The following is a 24,578-nucleotide window of genomic DNA, read 5'->3' on the forward strand; positions in this document are numbered from 1 at the left end:
CATCCTTCCCCTCATCCATCCATCCTTCCCCTCATCCATCCATCATCCATCCTTCCCCTTACCCATCCATCCATCCCATCCATTTATCCTTCCCCTCATCCATCCATCATCCATCCTTCCCCTTACCCATCCATCCATCCCATCCATTTATCCTTCCCCTCATCCATCCATCCTTCCCTCCATCCATCCATTCTTCCCCTCATCCATCCATCCTTCCCCTCATCCATCCATCCATTCTTCCCCTCATCCATCCTTCCTTCCCCTCATCCATCCATCCCCTCATCCATCCATCCTTCCCCTCATCCATCCATCCATCCTTTCATCCATCATCCATCCTTCCCCTCACCCATCCTTCCCCTCACCCATCCTTCCCCTCACCCATCCTTCCCCTCACCCATCCTTCCCCTCACCCATCCTTCCCCTCACCCATCCTTCCCCTCACCCATCCTTCCCCTCACCCATCCTTCCCCTCACCCATCCTTCCCCTCACCCATCCTTCCCCTCATCCATCCATCCTTCCCCTCATCCATCCATCCTTCCCCTCATCCATCCATCCTTCCCCTCATCCATCCATCCTTCCCCTCATCCATCCATCCTTCCCCTCATCCATCCATCCTTCCCCTCATCCATCCATCCTTCCCCTCATCCATCCATCCTTCCCCTCATCCATCCATCCTTCCCCTCATCCATCCATCCTTCCCCTCATCCATCCATCCATCCTTCCCCTCATCCATCCATCCTTCCCCTCATCCATCCATCCTTCCCCTCATCCATCCATCCTTCCCCTCATCCATCCATCCTTCCCCTCATCCATCCATCCTTCCCCTCATCCATCCATCCTTCCCCTCATCCATCCATCCTTCCCCTCATCCATCCATCCTTCCCCTCATCCATCCATCCTTCCTTCCCCTCATCCATCCATCCTTCCTTCCCCTCATCCATCCATCCATCCTTCCCCTCATCCATCCATCCTTCCCCTCATCCATCCTTCCTTCCCCTCATCCATCCATCCCCTCATCCATCCATCCATCCCCTCATCCATCCATCCATCCCCTCATCCATCCATCCCCTCATCCATCCATCCCCTCATCCATCCATCCCCTCATCCATCCATCCCCTCATCCATCCATCCCCTCATCCATCCATCCCCTCATCCATCCATCCCCTCATCCATCCATCCCCTCATCCATCCATCCCCTCATCCATCCATCCCCTCATCCATCCATCCCCTCATCCATCCATCCTTCCCCTCACCCATCCATCCTTCCCCTCACCCATCCATCCCATCCATTTATCCTTCCATCCCATCCATTTATCCTTCCATCCATCCATCTCCTCATCCATCATCCTTCCCCCTCATCCATCTTTCCCCTCATCCATCATCCAGCTACCCTTCCACCCATGCATCCAGCTATTTACATTTTCTCTCCATCCTTCCCCTCACTCATAAATCCATCCATCCTCTCTCATCCATTTATTCAATCTTTCATTCATTCACCCTTTCACTAATTCATCCAGCCATTCACCCATCCCTTCACTTACTTACTCGCCGACCTTTCCATATTAATTTGGAGCTGAGCCCTTTTGAGAAGAGGCCCATCAAGAACTTCACCCTCGCTGCAGGGGGTGTTCCAGGACTGGGACAGAAGCCACCCAGGGCAGAGACCGGATCCACCACAGGGGAGGACAAGAGCCATCACATGCGGGGGTGGACTGGAGCCACAACATGGGGGGGGACAGGAGCCATCACAGGCGGGGGGTGGACTGGAGCCACCACATGGGGGGGGACAGGAGCCATCACTGAGGGGAGGGCAGGAGCCATCACAGGAGAGGGAACAGGATCCACCAGGGTGGGCACAGGGGTGGGCATGCAGTATTCTAGTATCCTCTTGGGCTCCTCGCCCCCTCCTGCACAAGACAACAAGAAGACAGGCTCTCTCCAAAATGCCACCCCCCACTGTGATGTACAGTACTTACAGGAGATAATCTAAGAAAACTGATTGAACTGGTTTTCTACCATACTTTGTTAATCAGTGTGGGTGCGATTGTGCCATTTCTTTATTGTATTACATTATAGACTGCATGTTTGAAGAACCGAGGTTTGCTTACAATTTAGTGACAGTAATTAAGCTCGGTGAAGAGAAGCACATGCTGCTTCGGAGTAATCAGGGGTGTAATCTGGCCGAGTCTAGAATGTTTCGGGGCCCTGGGTAGAAATGGAATGTGTGAGCCCCCCTCTAAATAGCAGAGACATGGTGCATTCAGGGCTGTTTGCATGTGAATAGATGTCGCTGCTCCTGAACCTGCAGCCCCTCCCTCTCAGTCACCTTCGAAGCACCTCTTAACAGGTCATCAAGGGCTGGAGGTGTGAGGGTTGCCATCCCGCGGTGCCTCTCCAATGCTGCTGAGTATCGGAGGAGCTTTGGTGCAGCATCTGAGTGAAGAAGGGAGGTGGGTGCAAGCTGTGCCGGCTTTAGGGTGGGGCAACCAATGCCCTGTTAAAACAAGCATTGGCATAGCCAATAGGTCTCGCTTTTGGGACCTTATAAGTGTTTAGCCATGCAACAGTTGATGCTGTTGCACCAAGGATATTGTGCTGCATAACTAAATGCTTATACGGTTCCAAAAGCGAGACCTATTGGCTATGCCAATGCTCGGTATTTAAAGGGCATGTAGTAAACTGTACTGGCAAAGTTAATAGGTCTCGTCTTTGGGACCTATTTGCTTTGGCAATGGGTTTAGCCTAACAAAAGAGAAAACAAGCATTTGCAATGCAATAGGTCTTGCATTTGTGATTTTGAGAGAGTTAGAGCTATTGGCGTTCTAACTGATAATGTTTTTTAAGTAGGTCTTTTGTTTTAGTGTGGTGGATGAATGTGGAGTGGAATTATGTGGGTTGTATTGGAATTGTTAGCTGTGGAATTGTGTGTAGTGTATTTGTGTTGTGGCATTATGTGGCATGGTGAATATATAGTGGCGAGAGATGCAGAGAATAGACAACGGATGGATGATAGGAATAGGGAGTTTGTGTAGGAAGGCGTTATTGAACTTGGGACAGGAGCAGACATATGTTTGTGAGAAAGACAGGGAGAGCAGGGCACAGATGCATAAAGAGGGTTAGTTTTGTGTATACACGAAAGACACCCTAAGAAGAGAAGGAGAGTGTGGGTTTGAGGGATGGAAACTTTGAAAAGTTACGGGATAGATACTGTGTTTGAAGCCCTGAAGTGAACCATATGAGAGAAGCACGAATAGTGCGTGAGAGGTGGGTGAGAAACAGTACGAGACAGAGAGATAGAGGGACAAGTGGATGGGGCACCGGAGAGGAGGCGAGAGGAGGACTAGTGTACATCATGAGGCGGTAGAAGAAGGTAGCATGTGTGAGTAGGCAGTATAGAGAGGAGCTAGGTAGTGAGAGGGATGAGAGAGGGCAGTGGTATTGCGAGATGAGAGTGGGTAGTGGGAGCGTGAGAGAGAGATGAGGGAAAGAGGGTATGGAGGTGAAAGTTGGCAGTGTCTACGTGGGACAAATAAAGTTTCCTTAGTGCCACTCATACAATGCAGCAGAGAGGATATACATGCTGAATGGGTAGTGGATTACTGGCTGTTGCACAAATACATAAAAATGCCTGTTTAAGAATATAATTAAAAGACAAATTAACGTTTACATAAAAGCACATTGCCAAAACATTAGGCCATTTTATTTAAAAAAAATACACCTTTGTGTCTTGTTTTACCCCTGTTTAAAACTGTAGCAGATAGGTAAGAATTTACTGTACTGCACAGGTTAAAAGTAGGGATTGCTAATCAATCACAATGCCAATAAGACTCACCAATAGGATATCTACTGCGTTTACTGTACTGCACAGGTTAAAAGCAGGGATTGGTTATCAATCACAAGCATTGGTAATGCCAATAAGTCTCACCAAAGGAGATCTACTGGCTTTGTCAATGGGGTGAGGTTGGTGCACGAAGATCACCTGAGTGATGGTTGGCAGTAGTGGGCTCTCAGTGGAGGCAGTGAAGAACTCATGATGACGAAGGCAGGGCAGCAGGAAACAGAGCAGGGTTTTGAGAGAAATAGACAGGGAAGGTCTCAGAGGAAGGCATGCAATGAAGGTCGCCACGAAGAGCACTGGTGCAGCGAGGTTGGCAGCGGAACCCCGTCCTCCCATGTAGCCTTCATGGTCGGCCAGGGCACTGAGGAGAGTATGTAATGAAGGTTGCAACGAAGGATGCCAGTGCAGCAAGGATGACAGCGGAGCCCCGTACTGCTGTGCAGTCTTCCTAGTTGGGCTGTGTGCTGAGGTCTGTGAGTGGCTCGTTTGCCTCAGACAGAGAGGTGAAGCTGGAGTCAGGGCAGAGGGAGGAGACACCAAAAGTGCCAGACATGTTAAAAGACAAACTTAGGGCAAGATACTGGCACTATAAGAGGGTCTTGTAAGAGGAGTGGAGGAAAGGTGTTCAACAAGGGGTGGCTACAGTAAAACAGTAGATTTTGTGTAGGACACATGGCAGTAAGCAACAGCATCGATGTCCCCAGAGTTACAAACCTCTTTGCAGCAGTCTTTACTCTTTAGTTCAACTTGTGTTTGAAATTGAAATCGCCCACAACACCACCGAACAAAGGGAAGTTTATAATCAGACTATGCGATGTTAGACTCCCATGACAGTGTTCACCATTTGAGTGATGTCATGCCCCGCCCCGCGAGGGGTCGAGGGGTGGGGGGGTTGGGGGGTTATGGGGGGTTATGGGGGGGGGGGGGGGAGGACCGCCGTGCATAAGCGCAGTTGTAGCAGTCTGGGCAGTTAATTTTGTTACAGCTGGTGGGTTACTTAAATGCATTGTAAGAGCGAAAGCAAAACTAGAGATTGAATTATACAACATTTTGTATACGGCCCGAAAGCCAGTCACTGAAAACAAGTTTTTCGTTGTGGGACAGCATCCTCGTGAGGTGCAGTGACAGGATTTTTACTTCACTATTATGCATACATGATCTGGCACACTGCCTGTTGTTGTAACATTGCTACGGGCATTTCCGAAGCTGTTGTGTTTTGTAAGATGTGAATATCCGCCCACAAAAGTAGTAGAACACAACGCCTAAAGTATAAAATGTATTAAAAAACAAGATCTAACAAGCATTGGCCACCCAATGAAAGTAACGCGGCCCCGCGGCCGTGAAAGCGAGTTATCGCAGGGACGCGCTCTGTGGTGGGGGGGGCAGAGCGAGGTGCTTGGGAGAGCGCTGTAAGGCTTTATGAGCCATGACAGAGGAATGACAGATGGTGGCTGCGTGCGTACAGGCGCGCGTATGCGCAAGCTTGAGGTCAGGAAAAGCCTCTGGTAGCACTTTAAAAACCCACTAACTAAATGTCTGGCAGCGCATGCGCTGGCTCAGGCGAGACCTAAAAAGCCCCCTTACTGTGTGCACATTGCTGATGACAATGAAAAGCAGACAATGTGATGAAGCTGCTGAACGTGTCCCAGTGTCTGAAAATGACACAGGGACAATTCAACTTATTTCTGTGGGGCCCAACTTCTTGTCATGGGGGACGGTGTCCACCCTGTGAAAAGAGTGGGTGGACGCCATGTACCCGCGTGTACCCCCGACTCGTGCCCTGCTGCCCCCACTTCCCCATAGATGGAACCTCCAATCCCCACTGTGGTTCTGGTAGAGCTTTTAGCTGTGGCATTTGTACAAAATTCACCCCTATTTCCAATCCAATTTTAAATAAAACAAAGGTGATACTGTTCTACTTTTAGGTGTGTCCTTTGATTTCAAGTGCACTAAAGGTACCTTGGTGGCATGGAGAATTTTGCAAGTAAGATAAACTGGAAAAGCCGAAAAAGGAAGGAAAACACAAAAAGAGAAAGAAAATTCAGAAAACGCAAAAAGGCTGAAAGGTGAAAGCAGATGTACAATGTAAGAGGAATGGTACAGAACCTGAGAAGTATATGGGAAAGCAATAGGGCAGAGGGAAAAGGACAAAAAGAGAGAAATTGGGAAATAAACAAAGGAAAATAGATGAAAGGATCAAAAGGGGAGAACAATAAAAATGAGAAGAACTCTTCCGAACAGGCGTTGAATGGTTTAAGCATGTGTTTAATCTGCATAGCAGCGGCTGGAATCGGTGCAACATAGTTCAATGGGTTGATAAATAGAGTGACTGCAAAAAAACATGCCTAGCCTGTAGGCAGGGCCACTGAAATTATGCAATTCCACTGTCGCAGCATTTTCCACGTCATTATGGCTCTGCCGTATTTGCCACATAATCCATCATCTGCTGCATAATTTGCAGATTTTTACAACAAAACAATTGTTTCAAACTCAAACGGATCAAAAGTTACTAAACGCGCTGTGACGCGTGTACACGCAGTAGAAGGCCCTTCACAAAGTTTAACTGGTCATCGTTCAGTTGCTTCTTTATGTATTTAGTTTTTAATTTAAACTGGTACCATTCAGGTGAAATCATTGCCCAGACAGTATTACCATGTGTAGAAATTACAAAATAATGTAGTAATACTCTAAAAAAAAAAAGTGTGCATTATGCCGTATAATTTGCCTTTTCTTGCCGCATAACTTTGTCAACCCTGCCTCGTAATTTAGTGCTCTTCTGCAGATTCTACTTCCAGTCAGAAAGTTCAGTAGGTGAATGCACCTACTGTAGAAATATCTGCACCCTGCCAGCCAGAGTCTGCTCAATGTGGCAACTCAGTGGCTAATCCACTTAATGAAGATATGAGTGTGTAACAGATAAATCATGGGTTTATAATCACTGTGCGATAGATCCAATATTAGATGTGCAGATACTTGAAGGTAAAATGTACAGAATATTTCGTACCAGTGGCCCTAGAACTAAGGGTGCTGGAGGGGCGCCCCTCCCCCATAACTTTGAAGGAGTTCACTTTGTCAACTAATAAATGCTTTTGCCTGATTGTCTAGCAATGTATAATATGTTTTCAAAGACAGAATATCAAATATCAGATAGTCTGCTTTGAGCAGCTGCTAATAATTTTTTTTAAAACAGCATTTACTTTTTCATTCTTGACTCAAAAATGGTGGCATATTGTAAAAGGACCGTAGCAATACTTGCTGAGATATAGGAGAGTGTAAAATAAGAATGCTGCACTATGCTAATCAGTTCAAACTAACATGAAATAAAAACAGCTGCTTGGTTTACAAAATAAATCTTTAGAACAAAACTGCGGTGCAGTATTTATCAGGTGTGGTATTACCTACCCATTGTGAGTTCTACAACTCGAAATTATGAATAGAATGCTAATAACACATGTTTTCCCATGTTCTGAGCCTCAAAACTCAGAATGTGGCTGTATTTTTCCATTCAATTTCTTCCACATATGACCTGACAACATTTGTGCTGGAAAAAGTATTTTCTTTTCGTTCAATTTTGGAATCCTGATCCAAGTGCACGTGTCATCACAATAACAGACCGAACATTTCAGACATGTATTTGCTAACATGTGCTCCAAAATGCACAATGAGCCTTATATTACTCCGCCTTTGCACTAAGCAGGAATCCCTCAATCAACAAACACACTTGCTCTTTCAGTAGTATTTGAATTCTTCACCAGCCCTGCCTTCAGTGAGTTGATGCTGCTGCCAGCACCCCACGACCACTGGCCCTGCCCCTAGGCCCCCTCGCCTCCCTCTGCCCTCCAGATCAAAGTTCCTAAAATATTTGTGCACACTTCGATCACTACAAACAGCTCAAGAGGGCCTCGCGTACCGCACACAGCTCAGGAACACGGGTACAGCTCAGGAGCAGCCCTCATACAAGGCACTGCTTAGGATACCCTTCACACAAAACACAACTTCAGAGCACCCCTTATACAGTAGGCAGCTCTGGGACTCCCCTCGTGCAGCTTGGGGGCACCTCCCATACATCTCACTGCTCAGGAGCACCCCCAGGAGCCAATCACACTACACACCGCTCGGAATCCCCTCTCTAACAGAGCGAGGATCAGCAAGGCCCTCCTCGTGCAGCACCGCCGAACAGCACCAGAGCTCCCTCGCACAGGACACAGCTCAGGAGCAGCATCTATACCACACACAGCTCATAGGCGCCGCCTCTCAGACAGCACACAGTACAGTAACACCCCTCATGCAGTTCACAGCTCGTGCACCTCACAACCCGGGTGACACGTTAATACATCAGAAAGCTCAGAAGCCCCCTCCTAATACAGCACAACCTTCACACCCCGCACAGCTCAGAAGCCCCCTCCTCATACAGCACAACCTTCACACCCCGCACAGCTCAGAAGCCCCCTCCTCATACAGCACACAGCTCATGAACACACCTTTCATGCCCAGCACAGCTCAGAAGCCCCCTCCTCATACAGCACACAGCTCATGAACACACCTTTCATGCCCAGCACAGCTCAGAAGCCCCCTCCTCATACAGCACACAGCTCATGAACCCACCTTTCATGCCCAGCACAGCTCAGAAGCCCCCTCCTCATACAGCACAACCTTCACACCCTGCACAGCTCAGAAGCCTCCTCCTCATACAGCACAACCTTCCCACCCCGCACAGCTCAGAAGCCCCTCCTCATACAGCACAACCTTCACACCCGCACAGCTCAGAAGCCCCCTCCTCATACAGCACAACCTTCACAACCCGCACAGCTCAGAAGCCGCCTCATACAGCACACAGCTCATGAGCACACCTTTCATGCCCAGCACAGCTCAGAAGCCCCCTCCTCATACAGCACAACCTACACACCCCGCACAGCTCAGAAGCCCCCTCCTCATACAGCACAACCTTCACACCCCGCACAGCTCAGAAGCCCCCTCCTCATACAGCACAACCTTCACACCTCGCACAGCTCAGAAGCCCCCTCCTCATACAGCACAACCTTCTCAACGCGCACTGCTCAGAAGCCCCCTCCTCATACAGCACAACCTTCACACCCGCACAGCTCAGAAGCCTCCTCCTCATACAGCACAACCTTCACACCCCGCACAGCTCAGAAGCCCCCTCCTCATACAGCACAACCTTCACACCGCGCACAGCTCAGAAGCCCCCTCCTCATACAGCACAACCTTCACACCCCGCACAGCTCAGAAGCCCCCTCCTCATACAGCACAACCTTCACAACCCGCACAGCTCAGAAGCCCCCTCCTCATACAGCACACAGCTCATGAGCACACCTTTCATGCCCAGCACAGCACAGAAGCCCCCTCCTCATACAGCACAACCTACACACCCCGCACAGCTCAGAAGCCTCCTCCTCATACAGCACAACCTTCACACCCCGCACAGCTCAGAAGCCCCCTCCTCAAACAGCACAACCTTCACACCCCGTACAGCTCAAAAGCCCCCTCCTCGTGCAGCACAACCTTCACACCCCGCACAGCTCAGAAGCCCCCTCCTCGTGCAGCACACTGCTAAGGAGCACAACCGTCCTGCCCTGCACAGCTCAGACGCCCGCTCCTCGCAGAACTCCGAGCTCTTGGACGCCCTCTTCGTGCACCGCACAACAAGAGCGCCCCATCCTCAGCCGCACACAGCCTAGTACAGCACCCCCCATGGAGCAGCGCTACTCTCTGTAGAGCAGCCGCACACAGCACCCTGCCGCGCAGTGTGCATCAATCAGGGCGGACGCACTCTCCCTTACTCAGTCAGTTGTATGCAGCGGACAGCACAGCACAGCAGAGGCTCGCGTGTGACTTGAGAGAGCACACACACACGGGAGCACGCTCCTCACGTGCACACACGTACAAACAGGAGCATCCGTCCTCGTGCACCCTTCGTACACACTCTCCACCCCCTCTTTGACAGCTGAGGGCTGCAGCATCCTTTCCACACAGCACGCAGCTACCAATCACTGCAGCGCACTCGGACCAGCCCCCCTCGTCCACCAGACCCCGAGCCACGGGCGGCCAGGGTGCCGGGGGCTCTCCCGCCACCCTCGCCCACGTGCTCCGCACACCCACCATCCGGCCCTCTTACCTCCAGCCGCCCGCTGCAGTGCACAGGATTCCCGCGTCTGACCCTTCTCGGTCCCTCCAGTCCACACCTGACGGTTCCCTCCGCCTCTCAATCCGTTTAACACATATTCCGAGATGGATGGCAGATTGGTCCAGTGCCAGGGATCCGGTGCTCTCTCAACGGTGCGTGAGGAGATCTCGCCAAGCCCAGGCTGTCTGCAGAAGCCTCGGGGGCCGGGGAGCGCAGGTCAATAAGCCGCATGCGGGAAAACTCTCTCATCAACGTATACACGGCAACGTAGTTTAGGTTATTTTAACATTTTCTTTTGTGTTTTACACTCAAGACATAAACTATTGACAAACAAGAGGGTTCGCTATGAAGAGAGATCATCTAGATGTGCAGAAGTTAAAAACATAAATAAAACAAGTTTCGTATGGGCCAGGTGCGAGGAGGTGCAGAGCTGCTTTGGCTGGAGCGTCTGGTCACTGCGCTTGCGCGTTTGAGCCAGTTCCTTTGGGCGGGACTTCCGGCTTCGGAAGTCCCGCGCACGCGCCCACGGAGTGCCTGAGAGCGGGCTCCCATGCCCGAGGGAGAGCCCCGGCTACAGAAGTCCCGAATGGCGGTAAGTGGGGCTTAGTTCTAGGGGGGAGGGGGGTGCGCTTGTGTGTGTGTGTGTGTGTATGTGTGCGGTGGCGGCGGGGGGTCTCTGTATGTGTGCGTGCGTGTGTGTAGGTGCCCTGGTGTGTGTGTAGGTGCGCTAGTGTGTGTGTAGGTGCGGTGGCGACGGGGGGGTGTGTGTGTGTGTGTGTGTGTGTGTGCCTGTGTGTGCGTGTAGCTGTGTATGCGTGTGGTTGTGTATGTGCGCATGCGTGAGTGTGGGTGCGCGTGCGCGTGCACGCAATCAAATCCAGCACAAGAAAAGCGCGTGGCACCCTCTTGTCCCTCATTCCCCCGAGACAGGCAACTTTAAGTCTCCAGCTGGACGCATCCTTCGGATGCAGTACCAGCGAGACCTAATGACGGACAAATGGCGTCCGTTAAAGATTCCTTCACGGACAACGGACAGACGGCCGAAATTACGGACTGTCCGTGAAATTTAGGGACGGTTGGTCACCCTAGTGAACACCTCACTGAAATCCGACAATAAAATAGATGTTTTCCGGCTGCGGGGGGTTCAGGACGCGCTGCGTGCATATTGCGTCAGTGCAGGCCCTCTAGCGGCCGAAGACCGCACTGCGCTCTGGCGAGTCAAGAATGACTGCGGCCGCGTAGGAGGGGTTAAGCTCCCGCGGCGCCGACGATTAGCGCTCGTGTCACCTATTCAAAGCTTCAATCTGCTGAAACTGAACACAAAGGTACAGTTATAATAAATAAATAAGGGAATCTAATGCACTTATCTGTATTGCTGCTGGAGCAGCGAAGATAGAGGAGGATAGACAGGCTGCACAGGATATTATACGAGAGACTGTACTGTGATTGGATGGACTTTCTTTCTTTCTCTCTTCCCTACTGTTAATGGGAAATGTAGTTTTGTTTGCTTATTAAATGCTTGAAATGTCTGCTGAAGTTATTCAAATGGGATTAAAATTAAGAAAGTACAGCCTAATCTTCGCCTCTGGGTACGGACACAGAATTACTTTCTTTTAGTCTGACGACATTCTTCTGATTGTCTAAGATAATTAGCATTATCCTGTTTGTGCTTTTTTTCCTATTGCAGGTGAAGCCGCTTGGAGTGATTTGGGGAAAGTATCCCGAGTTCTACACAAAGAAAAACACCATCATGTTTGATGATATTGGAAGAAACTTTCTTATGAACCCTCAGAATGGGCTAAAGGTAGCTAGCTAATGATTGTCTAGATATTCCACATTCTCACTGCTGTTTTCAATCATAACACTACCCCTCCATGAGATGATCTTTTAAATGGATAGGTTCTATCTAAACCCATTCCTCTGTTGTTTACACATCACCAGAGGACTGCTAATTTTAGATCCTCTCCGTCCATCCTTAATGGGTCGGAGGGCATTTATGTTCTAGCTTTTGTCCCTGTTCTTGATGAACTTTCTCAATCACAGAAATTACATGACTGTACCTCCTTTGTCCTTTCATTTTGAGTCTGCTTGATAATGAATAGGTTTTAACCCTTTTGATGACTACTTAATCTGACTACTTACTGTGACCCTCACAGATCCACCTTCCTTTGTCTAATGACAGCAGATTTCTTACTTTTTGCTTTATCTGTCACTGATCGTTTGTATCGTTTTTCTAAAGAAAAAAAAGATGTAACAGAAGTCAGCTTCCATGTATCTGCCTGAAAACCGCAACATTCTCACCTGTCCTTTTCAGATTGGCTTTTGATTCTATAGACCGCTTGTTTCTAACCTCTATCCTTTGCTTGGTCTCTGATAATGCCTAGTTCTATCCTCTTCTCACATTCATTATAGATCCGACCCTTCATGAAAGCCCACCTAAATCGTGATAAGGACAAGGAGCTCTTAAAGTTGTCACAGTATTTGAAAGAAATTGCAAAATTAGAAGACCTGTCCGATCTAAACCACAAGCACTGGGAGAGGTGAGCAGGAAAGCCTTGTTGTAATGATATACTAATTTAAAACCTTTTCACTCTTTCAGAGCATGTATTTCTAGTGCCCCCAAATTGGTATTTTCTCCAGTTTTTCCCTTTGCATGTTCTGTTTTATTCAAAACATAGTAATGGGGCACACTTAAATGGATATTGATAAGAGTGGGCACCCTTGTCGTTTGTCATATACAAGTGTACAATAAGCAGAGAATGAGCTGTTGGCTTTGATGTATGCCTTATGGCTCACGGTATAGGGTGTAACACTTTTTGATGAACCACTATGCCTAATCCAAATCCTAGCATTATTTATTATGTGTTTGAAGACTCTCATACTGACAATCAACATACTAGTTTATATGACTCACCATTATAACAGCGTGATTTGGAAAGCACCATTTATATTCTAAAAGAAAGAAAAGTTACTGTAAACACACAATATAGCATAACGTTTTCATAATATAATCAACCACACCCCTTTGTAGCAGCCAAGCTAATCCATGATTTCAGGATGCAATTCAGGATCTCTGAACACAGGCCATGCTTTCTATCGATATTTGAACTTTTATTTTGAATTTGAGTAGGCTTTTCCCCTTTTTAAGCCTTGTGTTTCCAGCTTTTCTTGCCCCCTTTACACATCAACCTGTCTTTGCGTATGGTTCTTAGACTCTGAAAATGATTGGAAGGGATTACTGCCAAGTTGGCACTTGGATAGATGTCTCCTCGAGGGAGAACATGAGCAAAGAAGAACTAGCGTGCCATTTGTATAGTATGCATTCCCAATAGCCACTCCATGAAGGTTTCACTGCTTCTGCTAAATTTCATATAAAACCCTAATAAACTGGGATGGATCATCTCTTGGGGTTTTCCTTCATGAGGCCTCCAACTCTTCACCTCATGCTTTGGGTCCAGTAGAGTCCCACTGCAGCCTTGAGGATGCATCTTCGTTATCGTAGCCTTCAGAAGACTATGTAAGGCTCTCCCAGGCATATACTGCCATGTCTATTCGATGTTAAGAGCCTTGACATGTTCTTAGGCATGGAGATCCCACACAACATTGAAGTCACCTCAACATTAGTCCAAGGCATCAAACAGCTTACTTTCATCGACTTTGACATCAAGGTACTATCAGTTTTTTTTCTCAACATGGAGGGCTGTTTCCTCCACCATGTTAACTTAGTGGTGTTACATGTGGTCCTTAAAGTCCAGAGTGCAAGGACAGAGAGACTGGCACCTCAAGATCCTCCTCTTGTCCCCCAGACAGTGGTCTTTTCCTCCCACTACAACAAGTGCAAAAGGGCTTCTTAAAACAACAAAGCAGAAGAGACCTTACCGAATGCCTTCTCTAACGCGGTAACCTTCTGCTCAATAACTGGCATCTGACTCAGAATCTAGTTCATGTTATCCTACTAACTGGAGATGCCACTTTCCATTCTGACTTAGAATGCTCTTTCAGGTGCGTTTTGCCTTCTGGATATGTTTACTGCTATAAGGTATTTTGCTTAAAGAGATATTGAGGGTCTAGTAGATTTCCCCGCCAATCATCTCATAAGTAAATTATTTTCTTTACTCTGTTATCCTGCTCTTCCTCCTTCACGTTGGTTTGAATTTACCATTGCTGCATCACTCTGTCTGAAAGCGGCCCTCAAAAGAACACTGTTGAAAGTATTTTATTCTCCTCCTTGCACAGAAGCTACACATGTTACCTGTGCGTTACCAACTAGTATAGCAATCTTGTGTTTTTTCTGCCTATTAGGAGTTCACAATAGGACCAAAGCAGTCAACTCGGTTAAAATGAATACCTTGTCATATATATACAAATCTTGTTTGTCCCAGCAAGCCAGTCCCTTTGCCCAGTCTGTGACACTCTATTTTCTATTTAGGAGGGAAACCTCTCGATGCACATATGTGCGAGCCCCTCATGGAGTGAACACACCAAGTGGCTCGACTAGGATTCCTGTGATACAATTTGACCTATTAACATTCGACTGGTCCAGGTGTTAAGACTGTAGAGTAAATACATCTTGCGCCTTCCCTGAACAGGCTTGTGGCACCTTGGGGTTGCTCAGAGATCCACATACTATGTAAATAGGCTCCTGACCAAATTCCTTTTTTTGGAGGGTTGTCTTTGCTCCCTTTTCACTTCTAGTGCAAGTTGTGCCCTTTGACGATTTTCCTGCCCCAAATCCCCCTACCTCCAGAGCTTGCTGGGAATGATCAAATGCAGTTTCCTCTGGGCACTGGTAGTAGTGGATAACCTTCTTCCACACACTGTTCCCAGTACCTCTGCCACTGGAACCCACATGGCAACTGCTTGTAGCCCGGCCTAGGGTTATGTTGAGATGGTACTTCTTTACCCATAACACTCTTGAGCCCATGTTTTTTTCAGTTATTTTTTGTTTTGTAAGCCCAGTACTCTTGCCTCCACTATTCAGTGGGCACTGCCTTTAATCTTGTCCAATGGGCACTTGTGATCAGTCTCTCAGGTTCCAGTATCTGTTGGACACATCCTTTTCACTATGATTAATAGTTACTAAGCACAGTACTTCACATTTGGGCACAGCCTGCATCCCATAGCTTGCTTTATTGCCCACTAGGCCCAGTTCAGTACATAAATACAGTGTATCAAGTTGGATATGATCTTTCTATTCTCTGCCCTAGTCTCTTGGTAGTGCCTGGTGGAGATCAGGGTATCTCGAAGTATAAATCCAGGTGCCTGAGTATCCTAAAGAATAAGCTAAAAATTTAGAAACCCCATAAAGCCACCACTCTGGTGGTAAAATGTGCGGGAGAGTTGACAATTATATGTGCGTGGTTTGTTTCCCTGTCGCTCATTTCATTAGGGACTGTGACACTTGCATAATGATGTCTTTCAGGAGGCTGAGGAACAGAAAGGGTTCGCTTAAGTGTAAGAAATGTGAGATTTACAAAACAGTCTGCCTTGGATGTGATAATGCCAGTTTACCCCTTTCTGCCTCTTGCTACACCAATTCAGGGGGTGAATGGGCGGCAGCAACTCCAGGATCTCTGGTGCTCGCACTCTTGGTTAAGAAACACTTTAAACCAATCTTCTCTGTCAAAACATATATCTAGGCATTTTCATGCTTTAACGTTGGGTGTTTCAGATACTCTAGTTTGACATGAAAGTTTTGTTCAACACTGATTGACATTTTGCTGTTCGAGGGCTAGTCATCCCTCCGAGTTTCACCCTTTGTGCTGTTCACAAGGCTACTGTCTTACCATAAGCTCTGGAAATGAACGTTTCCGTCTCTTGATTCACCACAGCCTATGGCGGGTAAAGTGGTGTCTGCGCACCCTAAAGGGCTACACTTCAGCCCTGTTCACATTCATAAGTTTGGCAGTTTAACCTTCCCTGTTCAAATTCCTGATCGAAGCTCTGCCGGCTTCGAAAGACATTCAGATGGGGATCCCCACAGAATCCAGAAAGACGGTCACCCAAGCACTAATCACCAGCAGATTCGACTACGGCAATGCACTCTATGCTGGCATCACCAGAACAGCTCAGGAAACTACAGAACATTCAATAAGCTGCAGCCAGACTGGTCCTTGACATCCCCCGCCACAGCCATATCACACAGCAGCTCCAACAACTCCACTGGCGCTCAGTCAACAAGAGAATCACCTTCAAGCTCCTCACAGATGCCTACAAATCTCTGCACGATGCAGGACCAGCATAGCTGAACCCCAGCCTCTCATTCCATGTACCCTCCAGACAACTTCGCTCCGCCCAACTATCCATGGCCGCCATCCCACTGATTCACAAGACCAAAACTCGAGTAATATCCTTCTCCTACTTTGCTGCCAAGTCCTGAACACCCTGCCCCTCCACCTCAAGCAATCCCTGTCGCTGGCCCAATCCAGTAAGGATTTCAATATCTGGCTCTTTGATTGAACCTCCACGCCCAGAGTGATCAGTAACTTCCTTAACCTCCACTCTTCCCAGCTGTGGCCCTTAGGCTGAAATTTCTGATGCAACAGCATAGACATCTCTCCATAGTTTGGACAAGTATTAATGCTTTGATTCAGAAGTGAGAAGGGCTGGCCATTTCACACTTACGGTGCTTCAGGGTTGCATTGTCCGACCACTTACTTAAACCCACCTCGTGGTAATGGGATTTCTGCTTACCGATCTGTTTACAAAATGGGGAATCTGCACGTAGAATCCATTAGAAGAAAAAAGTAAATTTCTAGTTCTCTTTATGGTGGATACTCTTATCTACCTGCAGATTCCTCACCGTTCCTGCCCATCTCCTAGTTCTGAAGAATGGTTGCGTGTTTTCCATCTAACAAGGTTCCAATGTAAATTTTACACTGCACTTCAAAGATCAGTATGTCGTCATATTCACCTATGACTCTAAGGACGTAGAAAAAATGGATGGGTAACTAACGTCTTTGTGCCAAGGTAGCCCTGTTAAGCACCAGTGACGTCACACCTGCACCACTTCCCACGCTGAGAGAGAGCCATTTCAACCTACCAGTAAAGAAATGTTATGGAAAGTTTCAGAACTAAAAATATTTTTCACATAACAGGCACTCAGACCGCCATTGCCAATCCAAGGCAGAGGGCTCAGTCCTCCAGCCATCCTATCAGCCTTAGCTATTGGGACAGCAAAAGTCTTCATACAGCAGGAGACCCAGCAGAGGTAAGGAGAAACAGCAGCACCACCAACCTTCTTCCTTGGGAAGTCCCAGTCCCATTTGAGACAATGGCTTTCTACTTCCTCACCCGTGTGCACCAAATTTGTAGCAGGTAGTGTTTCCAGACATCCCGGAGGGTGACAAAACATATCTAATTGGTTCTTCATCAGACATAACCTGATTACACTCTTCAGTTCAAATCTCCACTCTGAGTCACACTGATGCCTGCTCTAAAAGAAGAGCTTCTTTTAGTTGGAATGAAAGCAAAATCTCTGCTACATAAGTGTACAATCGAGCCCATTCTTTTTTCTCAAAGAGTAAAACAAATCTATTCAAGATATGTTTTAGTGTCCCAGAAAGGGCCTAACAATGAGTTGAGACTGATGTTAGACAAGCCAACAAATAAATCACGAAGCAGAAATCCATAATTTTGACTCTGCACCAAGTTTATATACTCATGAAGGGAGAAAAGGTGGACTTGCAAGAGGTCCATTTTTACATCTCAGTAACAAGGAAACATAGAACGTTCCTGACATTCGTAAAAAGTAACTCCATTTACCATTACAAAATTCTTCCCTTTGATCTAATATTTGCGACTCCAACCTTTTGAAAGTACATGCTGGTGGTCTCAACTCATCTCCACAACAAAAGATCTCCCTTAATCCCTGTCTCGACAGTTGGGTGATGAAAGCCCATACTGCAGGAAGTATATTCATGGGTCAATGAGAAGATGTAATGTTGGCAGAGTCCAAAGTTCACGACAATATAACACGGTGGCCATTTCATTTTTAGACCCTCAGCTGCAAATGACCATAACCACAGACTCTTTCCTCATGGAATTGGAGATGTATCTAAACACCCTGACCATTCACATTGCATGGATCGGCAACAAGAAAAAATACACATCAGTTTCTTAAAGCTGACGACAATGCACTTGGCTCTAAGTGTTACACTAATTTGCAGCAAGACCGTCCTCGTACAGAGTGTCCATGCAGTCTCAATGTATTACAGTCAAAATCAATTCACTTCAGTTGTCAACATTGAGGCAAATGATATGTCTCTTTCCCATTTATCACCAGGGTTTGCTTCTAGTGGAGCATCTGCTGAGGCTTGATGACAACTTTGTGGACCTGCTAAGCAGAAAAAAGCATTAAAGTGGGAGATGAATACACATCTACTTCAGCTTTACTTCCAGAAATGGAGGATGCCTACCGTCCACCTGTTCACCACCTCACAAAATGCAATATACCCAAGCTTAGTTCTACTGGACATGTCCATTCACTCACACGAGAAGTTACCCTTGAGAGGAGACCTAATATGACATTAGAAGGAACTTCAACAACAAAACCTCAAGACAATGACCCTTGTTAAAAGAGCTTGTTAAGCTGCAGAATTGAAAAGATGTGTACACTACTGTCAGTAGAGACAAACAACCTATTCAGAGCTTTAGTGCAAGACACAGTTTGTTAGAGTTGCAATAATCATGCCTAGAATACACCTCATTAGATTTTATTTGGTAGCTGTGGCAGTTTACATGCAGAATAGACAACATCTGTCTCTATTTATTATATAATTTGTCTAAACATTCCTGGAGGATCTTAAAACGAGTTATCTAACAAAGGACATCACCAGTCCATTCAACGACTTTGATGTAGTTCTTAACACTACTCATGGGGACCCCCTTCGAGCTGTTACATTCCTGTCAGATGCAGTTTTTCTCACAGAAATGTGCCTTCCTAGTAGCGGAAACTTCCTTACGTAGACTTAATGAATTGCAAGGTTCTTAATAATCAAGTCATTCTAAGGGCTCATTTGCAATTTATATCAAATGTCAGTCAAACAATTGAACTTCCAATTTTCTTTCCATATTCCCAGTTGGTTGCAGAAAGAACTTTACACACATTAGATGTAAAAATGCATTACATTGATCATACCAAATTAGTTGGAAAGGAAAACAACTCTTGCATTTTTTAAATACCATTTGGGTAAACCGGTTTCAAAATCGGAGATTGCAAGATGAATACTATACTCCACGCCTAGACCACATTCCTCTCGCCAAAAAGGTGTCACTATGGCTTTCTTTCCTTGCATATCTCTTGCAGACATCTGGAAAGCAGCGACATGGTCCACGCTGCACTATTTAATAAAGCATTATTAGGTAGACGTCAATGCCTGTGAAGAAGCACAGGGTGGGCAATCTGCTTAATACGTTATTCCGAACATCTCTCAAGCCACTGCTTTAGGGTAAGAACTTCTTTTCAGTCAAAGCAAAATGTTATGTACCGCAATAGATGCTACAAGCAGAAGATGATACTTGGCTTGTAGTGCTGTAGACTTGCATATGCTATCCCAACTCCTCTAATGCAAGCGTTCTCATCACTACAAATGCATCCTTCACACTTTCCCAGTCTACCTGTACATACATACTTTCCTACTTCACTTTTTCACAATTTCTCTCACCTTTTGGAGGGAAAACAACCGAAGGTGTGGAGTTTGTGTCCTGGTCCATTGTGGGTTTCCGGTACGGACGGACCATGATTCACTTTGAAATAGAAGCTTGTACTGGGAAGAACGTTAACTTGCAATAGCCATTTCCAACACTAGATGGCAGGAGTGCGCAAAGCTTGTGAATCTGCCGCGCTAACAGCAAATAACATTTCCTCCCCTAATTTAATGGTACTCCATAATTCTAATAGGTTTTTATGTGACGTATATAATTAATCTACCCTTTTCCCTAATCTGTCTTCAAATGTGGAAAGATCCCCATATGCTGTAGACTTAAAAAGAAGCCTTCAATATTACATTGATTTGGTCAAAGAGATTATGAAAACTAAGTAGCTTTTCATTAATAATCGTGATGATCATCCAAGATTGTTAAAATGATGAAAAATGTACAGTCAGAAGACCATTTCTTTTATCATATGCTATCAGGGGCCAGCATTCCCTTTCCGAGTATGCCTCTATCCACCTCAACCTTGAGTTAAAACATTTAATAGTGTTGCATTTGGGAATGTGCCATGTAATGAGATTTGCGTAGTGACTGCGTGGAAATTGGTTCATAAGTTTGTCAAAAACTGCGGTTTGGATTTTAACTCCAAAGCAGACACCCAAGTGGGTGGAGCTTAGCTGCAGAATTTAATTAGACTCTCCCTATCCTCTTCTACATGCTGCTTGTTCATTTGTCTCTTTCCACCACCTCCTACACCCTTTAAGGCTTTGATTTGCTATTCTCGTATTTATCAATATTAATTAACGTCCCACAATGAAGAAGCAAAATGTACTTACTTTAGATACTGATTATCAAATCGCTGTCTATCCGATAAATACCCTTGTCAGGAGAATTATTCTAGAGTAAATGCTTAAAATCCATGTGCTACTCACCTGCCGAAGTTTACTTGGCACTGTTACTACACTTCATTATGAGACTGAGGAATAGGCTGGTTGCTTAAGAGGAGCAGTCACATTTTTTTACTATGTGGATGTTATTTATCTGCTTAACATTTCTTTCATCCCTTCCTAAGGGCGGATTCAAAGAAGGGTTTGTTATATTTTAAGTGAGTTCTAATTAGCGTGCATGTGTGTATGCACATGAACAATAATGAGATCAGTTTCAAATTAATGTTATGACTGGATCTACCAATTTATCACCTGAAATTAGACCTTTATGCATAAACAACCAAAACGTATGTTATTTGCTTTCTAGTTAAACAGTGACTTTATTAGGTTTACACTGATGATCATAATCATAATTGAGCAAATGTAGAGATTTTCCATTCTAACCATAGAATCCTCCAGTGTCAATGTCTTCTAATTTTTGGGGTTTTACATTGTCTAGTTGACGCAATGTGACTAGCGAACCCCCATTCAAGTGACATTACCGTAATCTGTAATAATGTCCTCCAATTTTCATACCTGACCCCAAAACTTTCAACATTCCGGGACTACCAAAGCTCTGGCATCAAAACCAGACAATTGTTTTTGCAAAAGAAGACATTTATAATCCCTAAGGAATGTACCTAATGTCCTCTTCTCTGAACACTTAGTTTGTTTTTGTGCACGATAGCATTACATTTTCTGTGGCATTGAGTCTCTGTATGTTAAACTTGGTGACATTGTGTGGTCCCCTTGTGTATTCTGTCCCAAAAAGGCCCCCTTTTTGAGAAATAATAAATCCATTGATGAGTGCATGTCTTTCATTTTTCAAACTAAAGTGGTTTATATTTTTTGCTTAGAAACATTTGTGTTCCAAGTTTCGTAAAAGGTATTAGCTGTTAAAAAATTGATTTTTCTGTAGGCTAACTGATCTGTAAGGTAGAGCTCGCTCACCCTTTCTGTCATTGCACAGGATAGCCAATTTAGTTTTTTTCTTTGCACTTGGTATTTACAGTCCTTTCTTTATGATGGGATTAAAAAAAAGACTACTAGAATGCACAGAACCATCCTAGGGCCACCGCACATTGAATCAGGAACCTTGAGAGCTCTGTAACAAAACAGGCACTGCACCTCGTGTTTGTGCTTCAGATTGGCATGAGAAGTTTTAAAGTAAAGATATTACATTTAAAGAAGGTGGGCAAAAGTCTAGTGTTATGAATATAATGACAATGCTTATGGAGGATTTAGGATTACAAGCAAGTCATTTTATTACGATCACCAAAATGGATGAGGGCACAACCTTCATAGAGCGCTGACATTCTCTGACAGTTCTAGAAATCCTTTGTAGGAGTTGTTTCTTATGTCTATTTGAGTTTTTGTGTTAATTTCCTTTTTGCAGGTACCTTTCAAAGAAGCAAGGCCAGTAGTTGCTATTAATGTCGATGTGGTGAGACCGAAAGCTATTTGCGGCCCAGGACCTTCCCTTCTTTTACTGATGTGCCGAATGGTGGTCTTCCAGTGGAAGAAAGGATGTTGCAGACCGTTTCCTGCCGTCAGTTTCCCTGTCTTGGAGAGTGACTATAATTCACTAATTAGAAAAAAAAAGCGGCTCAGGCCTCAAATATGCCTCTTGTTGGAATATTCCTTTGCATATCTCTGGATTGTTAGCTGGACTCTTTAAAGCCCCTTCAGTAAAAGGGGCAAACATTGGCTCTTCAGCCTTGTGGCCATTGTGCACCTTCAGAGCTTACACCTTTTTCTATGTTAGCCACTCTTATCCAAAATTACGACCAGAGGCTTGTTCTGAGACTTTTCTTTCTTAATCACATTTTTATCATGTTTTCTTTTGCCGGCCCTCTAGTTAGGAGCTAACCTTTAGAGAGCAGTTCTCATTTTAAGACTTCTTATATTTGTTCCAAGTAATGCTTAATCTGCCTCCCTCAGTCCATGGCAGAGTCTCAAAACGTCTAGATGTTTGCAGTGTTTTTGTGTGTCTGTCTTTGGTGTGCATTGGGATCCTGCCCTCCAGTAGCTTCTGAAGACCTAGACCTCCTATCCCCACAATGGAAACCTAACCAAGCAGATATCGGGATGCTGTGGCATTAGTATAAAAATGTTTCTGTAGGAAAATAAAAACATAACAGAACTCTGTTCATTTATATAGCAATTGTGCAAAATTAAAATAGGCCTAACTATTAACTGTAAAGGTTGCACTTCAAATGTCCTTGCTATTTCTCAGGATTAATGCACATTTTTACAGAGCTTTATACATCATATAATTTAGAGTTTGCTTTCGGGATCCTCTCAGTTGTGGTTCTCAGGTACCCAAAGCTAAGTATTAGCGAATAATTATAGCTACGGCCAGATGAGTAGCATGCTGACAACGTAACTTTTTGTAGCAACATTTCTGGATTGTTTTGGGAGGTTTCACAGTGATACATTATGAAGGTTATATTGTGATCTGGAAAGTATACAAAGATCTGCCCTTTTGTGCAAGTTATAGTAAAGAATTTGTGAGGCATCTCCTTCTCAGCAGTAGCAACAGTTCTTCCATTCACTGGCAGCTGCATCTGTACTTGTGTGTCTGGGTGTGTCAGGCTACATGGTGTCTAACCTCTTCTTCGCACAGCAGTTCTTTTCGCCACTTGCAGCTGCTTCTGCTTCTCCATAGTCTTGCTTTGGGCCTTTCTCCCAGCATTTTTGGTTTCTGCTGCTCTGTGCAGAATTGCAGTTTCTTCTGCTATGCATTCTTAGCACTGAATCCTGTAAGATGCCCGAGTTATAAAATGCACAGTGATGTGTATTGTTTTTCAGAGAATATTGCATTGGTGTACATAATAAATACTTTTTTCGTAAAGTGATGGATATCTTTTCCTAACCTATTTCTGTACTCCTGTAGTTATATTTCAACTCTCACACACTTATATCTCGCCCCCTATTCTAAGATGTCAGTTATTGCTATGGAATGCGGCACTACAGTGAATTTCAGACATCTATGGATCTATCCTTCAGGATGATGTTCTGGTTTGTAAATATATCTATTCTTTATCATATATGTGATGCTCAAGGTTACCTTCCTTCAAAACTTGTCAATCATCTGCTACTTATTGTAGCTGGTGTGGGGAGGAGGTAGGTCCAGTGTTAGCATGCAGGACTGAAACGAGTCTCTAAAACAACATAGTTCTCCAGTATTGGATCTTTCATAGATTCACATGCTTAAATCCTTCCTCGTCGTCGAAGTGGTAGTCCCACAGTAGTATATCCAAGCAATCCTATTAGTGCCATAGGCTAAAGTGGCACTAGGCCATGAATTTAATAGCCTATCTATGACTTTTTTGTTGTTGAAAGGACCAAACTTAGTCTGCTACCAAGCAGGAGACAGCACCCTCTAGAACCTTCCTCATAGAGGCTAGCTCCCTCATATTTTGTACTGCATGTCGTGTGAAGGGAGCCTCTCTGAGCTCTCCTCAGTTATTCTTCAAACCTTCTGATTTCAAGAAAGTTCTCTTCAGATCAGATATATATATATATATATATATATATATATATATATATATATATATATTCACTAAAAAAACCATAGGTTTCAGGTACGTTAGTTAGAAATTAGCATTTAAAAAACCTTAGACATTCACAGAAAAAAACACAGGTTTCAGAGACGTTATAGTTTGTTGGACATTTCACTCATACAAAACCAGAGAAATTCCACCGTTATAGTTAGTTCAGCTAACTAAAACTCGCGCCCCCGCAATGCATTGCTGATGACGTCACATATTACATCATTCATAACCTGGTCAGTGACATCACTGATGACATCTCAAATGAATAATCACTGATGACATCATCCACATGATAATCTGATTTACCTCCTCAGCTTTGTGGTGCATATTGGAGGTACCTGGTGGCCTACTTGGCCCCCAGGGACCATCAGTATTCCAGCGGAATATAACAACGTGCCAGGGGGCTCGTTTGCAGAGTGGTGGAGAAAGGGCCGTGGCCTCAGGCAAGATGCCAGCT

The 24,578-nt window shown here is 45.3% G+C and overlaps 1 protein-coding gene across 7 annotated transcripts in view; it reads left to right on the plus strand.

The window, feature by feature from the left end:
• Window positions 1–23,418, plus strand: part of UBLCP1 (ubiquitin like domain containing CTD phosphatase 1) — a 165,739-nt gene extending 142,321 nt beyond the window's left edge. For all 7 annotated transcript variants that reach the window (XM_078653735.1, XM_078653733.1, XM_078653729.1 and 4 more), the window contains 3 exons: window positions 11,672–11,788; window positions 12,397–12,524; window positions 21,961–23,418. In XM_078653735.1, the coding sequence (XP_078509861.1) occupies window positions 11,672–11,788; window positions 12,397–12,524; window positions 21,961–21,988 (273 nt within the window). In that variant the 3' untranslated portion in view covers window positions 21,989–23,418. The remainder of the gene's footprint in view (window positions 1–11,671; window positions 11,789–12,396; window positions 12,525–21,960) is intronic.
• The last annotated feature ends 1,160 nt before the right edge of the window (window positions 23,419–24,578 follow it).

Source organism: Lissotriton helveticus, chromosome 7 (assembly GCF_964261635.1).
Source record: "Lissotriton helveticus chromosome 7, aLisHel1.1, whole genome shotgun sequence".
Taxonomy (NCBI): domain Eukaryota; kingdom Metazoa; phylum Chordata; class Amphibia; order Caudata; family Salamandridae; genus Lissotriton; species Lissotriton helveticus.